The 11,402-nt window shown below is 32.8% G+C and overlaps 1 protein-coding gene across 1 annotated transcript; it reads left to right on the top strand.

Moving 5' to 3' along the window:
• Positions 1 to 7,669: 7,669 nt before the first annotated feature.
• HOXC6 (homeobox C6) lies at positions 7,670 to 10,516 on the top strand. Its single transcript, XM_029595190.1, has 2 exons — positions 7,670 to 8,829; positions 9,665 to 10,516. The coding sequence occupies exons 1-2, from the start codon at positions 8,430 to 8,432 to the stop codon at positions 9,973 to 9,975; spliced, it is 711 nt and encodes a 236-aa protein (XP_029451050.1). The 5' UTR covers positions 7,670 to 8,429; the 3' UTR covers positions 9,976 to 10,516.
• The last annotated feature ends 886 nt before the right edge of the window (positions 10,517 to 11,402 follow it).

Raw genomic sequence — 11,402 nt, 5'->3', positions numbered from 1 at the left:
CTGCAACTGCTATGTAAGGACACTTTTGTTAAAATAAATAAATAATGAAGCATGTTTACGTTTTTGAACCGAAATAACTAGTTTCTCACTGCAAATTCTCTAGGCTGCAAGCAAATAGAAGTACTAGCAACAGTAAAATGTTCCTAAATGGGTAATAGCATGGTAAAGTCAATTATAGATTAAAATGAAGTCTTGTTTGAAAATTAAGAATTCTGTTGCAGTAGATATACATATACACATACACATAGAGCGTTTATAGATTGAGTGTAATCCATGCTAATTAAATTATTTTATTGTTTAAAAATGATAAACCTTAGATGAGAAAATTTTCATTTGAACCTGATGATCCTGCTTAATCAATATAGGAAATGTATATAGGAAATGTATATAGAAAGGAAAACCTTATTTCTAACCCTATCTGCATTATAAGTGTACCCTAACAGACAAAGGAAAAATATATTTCTGGAGTTCAGCAGTTTAAAAAAAAATTCTTCCTCATTTAGGCAATAAAGAAGGTGTTTCTAGTGATCAGGAGGAGTAAAACTAAGTAATGATCTTATTTGAAAAGGAAGTTTTGAGATTTTAGTTCGCTATTTTAAGATAGAGGTTGCCGAGCAAACTCAATTATTTTGCATGCAAGGATTAAGTTATTAATTCTTCAATCGCTTCCTTTTCACAAGAATTTAAAGGGTACTGTGGAACATTGCAGTTAAGTTGTGTGTGCTTGTGCGATATTGTTGATGCATTTCAGACACCGGGAGACCTGCGAGAGAACGGTGACATTTAGATAATGAAGCGTGAACTTCAATACATAAGGTGATTTTCTGATATGAGGTTATAAATAGTCCACGGGAAAAATGTATTTAGGAGTGATATAGACTATTATTATGGATTTTATAAATAGAACGATTTCATTTGATGACCAACACCTTGGATTTTCTGAATAAAGATATAAATACAGAAAGAAGAATATTAGTATTTTTAAAGAAAACATTATATTTTATAAGCTTTAGCCTGCGGAAAAGAACCATTTCACCACATAGATACACATATAGGTACATACCTAGAATAATGTATATATCACCCATCTTAATATGTCTAATCATACATATCTTTCTCTCTCTCTCTCTCGCTCTCTCTCTCTCCCTCTGTGTGCGTGTGTGTGTATGTAAATATATATATATATATATATACATACACACACACACACACATATATACACACACACACTATATATATATACAGTCAGTAAGATAGACAATATCTGAAAAACGAAGAGAAAATGAGAAAAATGTTTATAATGTCTTAATCCATTTTTTCAACAAATTTTTGACTTCAGATGTCATTTAGCTCCCACTTGACAGTTTCATTTTTGAACCTCATTTTTTCGGGCAATGCAAAATATATTTACAGCTGTTGGATATTTCATCATTCCCCCTTTGTTACTAGTATACAGGTTCATGTGGCGAGATAAAGGGTCTTCTAGAGTCAGAATCTTCTATTCAAAATCTGCAGGTTCTATTTTTAGTGGAATAAAGAGCAAAGCATTCTAGATATTCATTAGCTATTTAGTGGACATGTGTGTGTTATTTTTCTGTATGACGTACCATTTGTTTATTTGTTTGTATACTGCCACCAAGTGACAGAAAGAGGCCAAGTCAGCCAATCCCCTGCTGATACGTTTTTTTTTCTTCTACTACAGGAAAAATGTCTCATGGATTATCAGTAGTGGTTGTATTTTTAAATATATTATTGTTTTACAAGGAAGAGGCTTATATCTGGAAATTACTTTAATACAAGAAGGGCTACATAATCGCATGCTGCAATCACAGGGATAGTCTTCTGTTCACTCCCTTACAAAGAAGAGGAACATTTGAACTGTATTGTGGTCAGTATTTATTTAATCGTTCTAGGTCTAAAAAAAAAAATCTTACGCTTCATATTGGATCTCGGCAAATTGTACTGTTACAGTGTGTTTCACTAAACTTGAACTCTATGAAAAGAGTGACCGATTGAAAAAAGAAGAAATGAAACAGAAAGGGAGGGGGAATGTGGCTCTGAAATCAATTATTATTTTATAAAGATAATCCCGGGCGCTAGATGTTTAGTGGATAAATTCTTTGGCTCATTCTGTGTCACTTTGGGTTGCAACAGAAATCCCAAGATTAAAAAAAAAACGGGATGACTGCTCTAGCTCTGTTTAGGTGTAAGAGTTATTCTCGAGGTTTAAATTGTGCTGTAATAAATCATTCTTGCAACTTAATATTAAACAACAGCTTTCAGGACTGTAAACATACAGCACAAAGCTAATAATCGTTCAGCTGCAGGGGCCAGTTTTTCAAAGTTGGATTACCTTCTCTGGTTTAGTAACATTTTGTATCAATTGTACTGAGTGTATTACGGAGTTTAGAACACCCAGTCAGCTTTTACAATGTTTAGGCCATGAATCATTTCATGTGGCATGATACAATGATGTTAGAAATTTAGCTAACCATAATCATTGTATTTACTAGAGGAAAGAAAGAAAATGATTCGAGGAAAATATTTGTGCACTCTTAATACATAAAAATAATGTCTCTATGCATTGAAAATAATAAATTGAAAGTTTCTTTATCGTTTAAAATATTTAACCTTGAATATTTTAATCAAATACTTGATATCTCCCTCCTTCCTCCCCCAACAACTGTATTTGCCTCTCCTTATATGTTCTGTACAAACATACATGTAATATATGTCTCTGAATGAGGCTACTATACATATATACATTGCAAAATACATATGTAGTTATCTCTTCACAGATAGATATAGATGGATGATATAGATATATAGTGCTTGAGTTTGCCTTATCACTATAGACTTCTAGAGTGGTATATCTCTGTAAACTTCCAAATAATTTGGACATATATTATATAAATATATGCATTATATAGTTTATATATCTAAGCATAGCTATAGTTTATCAGCTATATCTGTATATCTTTTTACAGTTTGTACTTTAACATTTATAAAATATTGGTGTACATTGTATAATTTAATATAGGCATGATTTATTTGAGTATTCATATATTAAATAATATTAGTTACAATCTACAAATGTGCAAGAAGAATCATTTAACGTTAGAACACAGAATTTTGTATGATCCCTGTAAAAATGAATGCTGTCCTTGTAATAATTGCATTTTCTAATTCTTCATTCATTTGCATATTTGACTCAGCATACATTGGCATGCTCTAGACAAAAACTGAATGCAGCTACATAAAAATATTTTAAATTGTCATTCATAATTTAAAATATCAAAAAAGAAACATTTTCCTTTCCAGTGAATTTAACTTTGCAAAAAATATTGTTCTGAAGAAACAAAATGGAAACATTTACTAAAGGCTAGAATGGATTTCATTGGAGAGTTCCCTCTTTCTGGACAGCTATAAATCTGGAAATAAAAGAAAAATATATTATATTATAAATGAAATCTTCAGAGTATTTTAAAATATTTAAAACCACAGAAAAATGTACCAGGAAAAAAAAATAATGTTCACAAATACTCTATGTCTGTCCCAGCAAATAAATATGCATAATGCAGCTAAATAATAAGATGGGTGACCACATTACAATAAATGCATGAATTCATAATAATGTTGAATTAATTTATATTTTATTATGTATTTAACAGTATAAGAGAAAAGCAGGCAAATACAATACCATAATCTTATAGAAATGGAAAGATATATAGATAGATAATAGATAAACAATTATTTTGAAAATGAGAAAGAAAAATCCTGTTTAATTAATGTAATCTTTCCTGTGTTTTCAAGCTCTTCTTTTGACAGTGTCCAGAAGAGCTACTATTTCTTCTTAGCCTGAAAGTATGTGTTTTTAAATTAAACACTGGTTTTATATAAAGATTTTGTAGAACTACTGGGGCACCATCATTTCAGATAGTAATTTTACTGTTATTATTCAAGTAGCTATAAGGTAATTTCTGGGACTCCTCTGTCATTTTTTCTATATATTTGGACTACTTGGATTTCTTTTTCATTGGCCTGGAATGTTTCACACATATTTAATACATACTTACAGAAATGTTGCCAATGTACTAAAATCAGCAAGAAGATGGATAACACTGAGCAACAGGCATTTTACATCCTCCTACAACTTGTAAACCTTACAAGTCATCTTTTACTAGACATTTTCTTAGAATAAAAAAAAAAGCATGATTTTTTTTAGAGTAAATTATTTTTTGTACCATGCACATATGTTCCATTTATTGTTTTGTGCAGTTAGGAAATTTCTGTTTTTCTGTAACAGAGCTTTCCCAAACTCGAAATAGCCTGCCCATACTCAGCTTTCATTCTAAGTACAATAAATTAACATAAAAAGTAATATTCAGGCAAGAACTTGAGTATATTTTGCTTTATTATATTCATAGGTAAGTTTAGGTTTTTGAGGAGTTTGTTTACAACTTGTAGAATGTCCCACCAAGCAAATGCTGGAACATCAGCCAGGAAAACAAGAAACATTTAGGGTTTTACCATCTCAAACATAATTTAATTAAAACTCATTCCTAAGAAGAAAGGAAACCTTGAATTAAAAAAAAATTTTCACTCAACTGGTAGGACCTGAGAATTCCTTAAGGAAACCTAGTCATAAATATAAAGCTGTGAATTCAATAGAGCAATAAATTTTACAAATATACATTCAGCAAAGTTAAGGACTGATATATAATATCGCATGTAAAATTTATTTATATACAACACAATGAATATATGTACAATTATATATATCTATACACACACATAAACACCCACACACACTTATCAAAGCGGTATTTGTCTCTTAACCATATACTCTCGTACACTTGCGCATACGCGGTGCTTAAACTTCTGGGGAACAATACTATTAAGTTATCACAAGATCTCCAAATTACACTACATTACTATCACACAACATCTAAGTGTATCTAAGACTGAAGTAACTTCCAATCTATTTGTTTTTCTCCAGTTCTAAGTCTTTTTTGTTTACTGTTCAAACTTTGCATATATGCAATTGATGATCCATCCGTCCGTCTATGTCTAACTATATAAAAGAGCACAACATATATGCACCCTTATCTGTGTGACATAATACAGTTTAAAATATTACATAGATTTTCTCTATTGAAATACCTGTACAATGAAGCAAATCAATATATTTATATACTCATTATACTTTCCACAATACATGGAGCAGCAATTTTTTATTGCAGGGGAATATGGCCTGGTTGGCGTCTTTTCTCCGATAAAAAAAAAAATCGATTCCATTCTTCGGGAAACAAAACTGAAAGCCACACTTAAACAGTGGGTTCTGTATAAAATGATTTCCCCTACCCCAGCCCCGGCGACAGAAATATCTTGATTTTAAAGGAGTGTAGGGCTGGTTTAGCAAAAAAAAAAAAAAAAAAAATCCGCTCCATTTCTTTCCTTCTCATAATTGGAGAGGATATAAGAATCACGTGTATTGGATGTTTACAGTCTAACTTTTTATTTTGTATCACCTCATCGATTCCATAATTACAGCTTGAACAAAACGTTCACGTGAAGCTTAGTTTCTCGTACCTATCCTCTCTAAAAAAAAAATATACTGAAAAATTCTACTTCCTTGTGAATGGCTGAAGGTGATTTTGAGCTTTAAAAGGCAAAGGACAATAAACAGCTTGTATGAATGTAGTAATTTAAAACATGTCTTCTCCATGCCTCTTATGAGTTTAAAGACTTACGTTTTAGATTCATTACAATGGAAACTTCCACCAGCGGAGGAACTTTTGGAAGCCATTACAATTGTGTGCCTCTTTTCTGTTCAGCTCCAATAGTAACAATGGAAAATGTAACGAGCACATTCAAATATGAATTCAAATTCTTTGTACACACATGTCTTACATAAAATACAATTATTATCTGTAGCGTTGTATCATATTGGCCAGTCATTCCAACAAGAATCTTTCTATATGATCTCAATGTATTTTTCCTTGTTGAATTTTATGTCGAGTTTCTGTTGCAGCACTTTTAGGCTCAGTGTAAAAATACACAAGGGTTCCAGACTTTCTCTTTCTTTAGAGTCACCATAAAACATTTAACTTTCTCGTACTATGTATCTCATCGTGATCACGTCTCCCCTACAACCGCCAGACAAAACAACCCTTTAAATTCGTTTTAGAGAAACAAATATCCGTGACCAGAGAAAATATGTCATAATGCAGTTATCATACAAGGTGAGATGACCCCCCCCTCCCCCATAAAAATATCAACATATGAATAAAGGTCGAGTTTGTTCCTATATTCTATTTCCAATTACTCTGCATATCAAAGGAATGTAATGTCCAGAATGAGAAATCATTCAAGTAATTATTGTCATACAATATATATATATATATATATATATATATATATATATATATATAATATATTATAATACAATACATAACATAATATATAATGTATGTATTACTATATATGTCAGCATGTATTTGTATGCATGTAGGTATATGTAAGTGCATGTAGGTATTTATAGCTTACACATACATATTTAGATGGCATGACTACATACATGCACAAATGGAGCAAAAATGGTTTCTCTCTTCAATAGGGTAAAAGGTGTCAATCGTTTTCTTTGTACTCGGGTCTGCTAGATAACTGCAGAGGTGCTATACAATATAAAACTAAACTAATCTACCTTTAGGTCAATATCCATAACATTAATATTATTATTCAACTCAAATTCTCTTTCCTTTATCTTAGATTGATGTATTATGATGAGCTACATATATGCTCACCAACGAATTATGTATATTTCAACTATGCTAAACTGCCTGCTTTGTTTAGTATGAAACTTGTATTTATTTATTTATTTATTTATTTGCCTACTGGCACTCCAGGAAATCTTGAATGTTATAGAAGAGGAATAAAACGAGCTTTTTCTCTCTGATTGCACGGTCCTTTATAGCTTTATTACCACCATTGATTACTTTGCTTTGTTACACACAGCAAAACGATCGTAAAACCTTTCGGCGTCCGGCTTCCTGTTATATAGCCAGGAAAAAATATTGCTTTTTTTTTCACTTTGTCAAATAAAAGCTTTTAGGAAAGGATTGCCATACAGAAAGTATAGACTGTTAAGGAACAGAAAAACATCAAAGTATTCCAGATATTTGTCTGTTTTGAATGTTCTGATTGCGGTGGAGCCTTCATTCAAATAGTTTAACATGTTACAATATTAGATATAACATCTTTAAAATAAAATTACATCAAGATATTTCAGACACTAGTTTGATATACGATAGAACACTGCATAGATTATACGATATACATGCATATAAAATGGTCACGTAATACTCTCTCTTTCTCGCTCTCTCTCTATATATATGTATTTTCTTTACACTTAGCAAATTATTATTAAAATCACACACACACACCTTTAATTATTTTCTGGGATCTAACTTAAAGAAAAGCATCTCTTTTATATATCCTAGATCATAATATTTTCTATACTGATTCACTCTGATCCGAACGACTCATAGGTCTAGAACAGATCACTGTGAACATAAACACACTTAGGTCGGCTTGAGAACAGCCAGAAAATACAGTTAAAGCAACTAACAGATAGGAAGATTTTTTCCTTTAAAAGTTACAACATGAACAAAGCTCACTTGTGTTGAAGCTAGCAATTATAGCTAACCAGATAGACTGAAACATCCTAAAATATAACGTGAAAGAACTACTAGTAACGTGAGTTGGCAAAATAATTTTTCTTTTGGCAAAATTATGGCCAAATCCCAGTGAATAATAATGCTTTGGACTAAAATGTGATTTATATTCACTGACCGCCATTTTTCGATCTTTTTTAGGTGGCATTCAAGTAAAGCACACGATTACTTTACATCAACAATATTTGCTGTTTTTACTTTGTATAAAACTTACAGCTTAATGAAAATAGTGATTTTAGTATACAGATATATATTTTAAAACATTCTATGCTTATCTTGAGGACAGATGAATAAAAAGTACTAGCTGGTCTTACTTTTTTGAGTTACAGTGAAATTAGATTGTAAATTATCCAGTTCCCCTTGAGTCTGGGAAGCCTCCCCTCCCCCACCATCGCCAAACAGGTTTGTCTCTCTCACTCTCATTCTCATTCCTTGCAAACCGACCTAATATTTAGAATTTCAAGTCTTACTTTCCATGTATACTTAGTTTCAACTGGGGAATCAACACAAGCAAAACCAATTTTTTCCCTTTCTTGACATGTGGCTTCCTATTGGCTCCAAGCAGGTCAGGTGACTTTGTCATTTTGTCTGTCCTGGAGTGGAGCCGTCCCTATAACAATCTAGTTCAGACTACAAACTGGAGACAGAAATAAATATTAAAGAAATCATACAGGCAGGTATAGGGGGGAAGATATGAATTCTTATTTCGCCAACCCCTCCTTATCGTGCCACTTAACCAGTGGCCAGGAAGTCCTTCCGAATGTGGCTCTGAATTCAACTGCCTATGACCCTGTAAGGCATTTTTCTACCTATGGAGCAGCTGTGGCTCAAAATCGGATTTATTCTACTCCTTTTTATTCTCCGCAAGACAATGTTGTGTTTAGCTCCAGCCGAGGACCCTATGAGTACGGATCTAACGCTTTTTACCAGGAAAAAGACATGCTATCTAGCTGCAGGCAAAACTCTATGGGACACAACACACAGACTTCAATTGCACAGGAATTTACCAGTGACCAAAACAGGACGACGTCCCAAGAACAGAAAACCAGTATTCAGATCTATCCATGGATGCAACGCATGAATTCTCACAGTGGTAAGTTTTACAGCTCGGAGATATAAATTAAATAAACTGAACCAGCTTTACGATCATCTCCCCAGCAGAACAGACTCAAGCACTTTTTATGGCCCCATAAAAGCAATAAAGTAGCTCCTTCACAGTTGTCGGTATAGGCCTTTTTATTTGTTAAACTGTTGCAAGCAAATATGACTTGTGATATCCTATCTAATTAAAAGACTTTGAGAGTAGAAATATATCAGAAAAAAAAGCAATCGGCTATTTTGTGCATTTGAGAGGTTTTTTCGGGGGTTGTTTTGTGTTTTTGGAGTCAAGTTACAAAATACCACTTTTTTGCCAAATAAGTTTCATCTGATGAGTAAGTGCTTTTTTTTTTTTATTGGGAGAGAGGAGAGGAAAAATACAGACAATAGCCCGTAGCACATATTGAAATGAAATTTACAAAACTCTGTCATTGACACCAAAATTAAAACAATCACTTTATTTTTCTCCTGCTTTTTATTTCAAGTAATTAAGAAATACTGAGAAAACTAATTAGGTTGGTTTGTTTTTTTTTGTTTTTTTTTTTTAGTTTGCAGAAATAATTAAAACCATAACAATTAAAAGCATGCAACAAGAAACAATTCCTGCTTTTTATCTCTGCTCGCTTGGACTGAATGCTTTTAAATTTGGAAGTAAACTAATGAAAACTATGAATAAGAAATTAAATTAGGGATGAGGACTTTTATTTGGAGGGAAGATATGTTTTGGAGTCCAAAATGGAGATGATATGAGACAAAATGGTGATAACACAAAACAAGTTTTCACTAATTATTTTCAGTTTTGTTTTTTTTTTTTTTTTCTGATTCCTTAGGAGTCGGGTATGGAACTGACCGAAGGAGAGGACGCCAGATCTACTCCCGCTACCAGACTCTGGAGCTGGAGAAGGAATTCCACTTCAATCGCTATCTGACACGACGTAGGAGGATTGAAATCGCCAATGCACTTTGTCTAACAGAGCGCCAGATCAAAATCTGGTTCCAGAACAGGAGAATGAAATGGAAAAAAGAGAGCAACCTGACCTCCACCCTGTCTGGAGGCAGTGGGGCTGATGCAGACAGCTTAGCAGGAGGAAAAGAAGAAAAACGAGAAGAGACAGAAGAAGAAGAACAGCAAAAAGAGTGAACAAAAGTCACGGCTGCAAGTCAGCTCATTCCCCCCTCCACCCATCTCTAAACTATATTTATCACTGGCACAACATGGTTGGGCTCCTTTAAAAGCAAGCAAATGCGGATATTAAAGGACAGGAAATATCCCCTCCCAATGCTATGTTTTGAGATCATAACTTGGTCAATCCTTCTATGGTTATTGGGAGTTGGGGGGGGTGGCGAGGGGGGGACTGCCTTTTAATCTATTATGCTAACTTTGAAAGGAAATAAACCCTACCAAACTGTGATTAAAGCAACACATTTCCTCGTTAAAAAAAATGCTTGCAAAAACTCTGAGAGTCCATGGTGCATAGTGTATGCCTGTTTCTCTGGATGAACGTTCTCTGGGTAGTTTATTATCCAAACAACATGCTCCCTCATAATTTTCCATCCTCTTCCCCACCGTTCCACAAAACCCGTGTCCTCTTCAACTAAACATTTTCCAAGACAAGCATCGTTGTATTTAAACAATATCTGGGACATCATCGTGAATATTACAAAAAAAAAAAAAAAAAAAACTGTGACAGTTTTAGCTGTGTTTGTGATCCTTGTATTTATTTTTTTATGTTAGCGCTGTAATGTTAAACGGTATGAATATTAAGTAAATGAAATTCCATAGCAGTAGGAAAAAATGTGTTCCACTTTCTTCTGTATAAAGATCACATCCAAAAAAGATACACTGTTGAGTATTTAATAAAATTGATATTATTTTTAAAGATTACTGATTGATTTTATTAAGTAATTCAGTTCAAACATTTGGTGTTATGGATATTTTATTGGAAGGTTTTCGCTACTGTGGGTCTTATTTCAACTGTACGCCTTATTTTCCATTGTTTTCACTAAATCGATGGAAGGAAATGCCGTCTTCTCTTTTTCCCCTAATATTTTTTTCAGTTTATTACTGTATTCTAAAAACAGAACATTACCATATACCTGTTTTTTTTTCATTAAAATAATGAGTTCCTAAGGGTCCAATAATGTTTTTCCACACTAAGCTTAGTCAAATAAAAATAATTTTCAGTACTTGTTAAACAAAACAAACAAGTAACGGTTATGTTTAAGGGCCAGCTGAATCAGATCTTAAACAATCCAAAACTTGTGGAATCTTGAGCCATCCAAATAATAATAGATCGATGGTGATTGATAATAAGAGTCATATCACACCACACAGTGTATATTATTAATGTTATCATTTCATTATACAACAAGGCAGAGTATAATATCTTACAAATTTAGGGAACGTGCAGAAAACAAATGAGGCAAGCTACCAAAAAGCAAAAACAAAACCAAAAATAACAGATCCTAGATTCCCCACCCAAAAAAATGTATTTTTTTCTACCTAAAGAAACAAAACCTCTCTTTTCCTAAAACAAACAAATGCTCTTTGACTTAATATTTAAATAG

Source organism: Rhinatrema bivittatum, chromosome 3 (genome assembly GCF_901001135.1).
Source record: "Rhinatrema bivittatum chromosome 3, aRhiBiv1.1, whole genome shotgun sequence".
Classification (NCBI taxonomy): Eukaryota; Metazoa; Chordata; class Amphibia; order Gymnophiona; family Rhinatrematidae; genus Rhinatrema; species Rhinatrema bivittatum.
Note: the sequence above shows the minus strand (reverse complement) of the source record. Positions and strands in the feature narration are given on the sequence as shown.

Excerpts from the sequence above, each read along its gene's own strand:
- HOXC6 (XM_029595190.1), top strand. The coding sequence starts at position 8,430 with ATGAATTCTTATTTCGCCAACCCCTCCTTATCGTGCCACTTAACCAGT. Across the intron at positions 8,830-9,664 it reads ACGCATGAATTCTCACAGTG|GAGTCGGGTATGGAACTGAC; the intron begins GTAAGTTTTACA and ends CTGATTCCTTAG.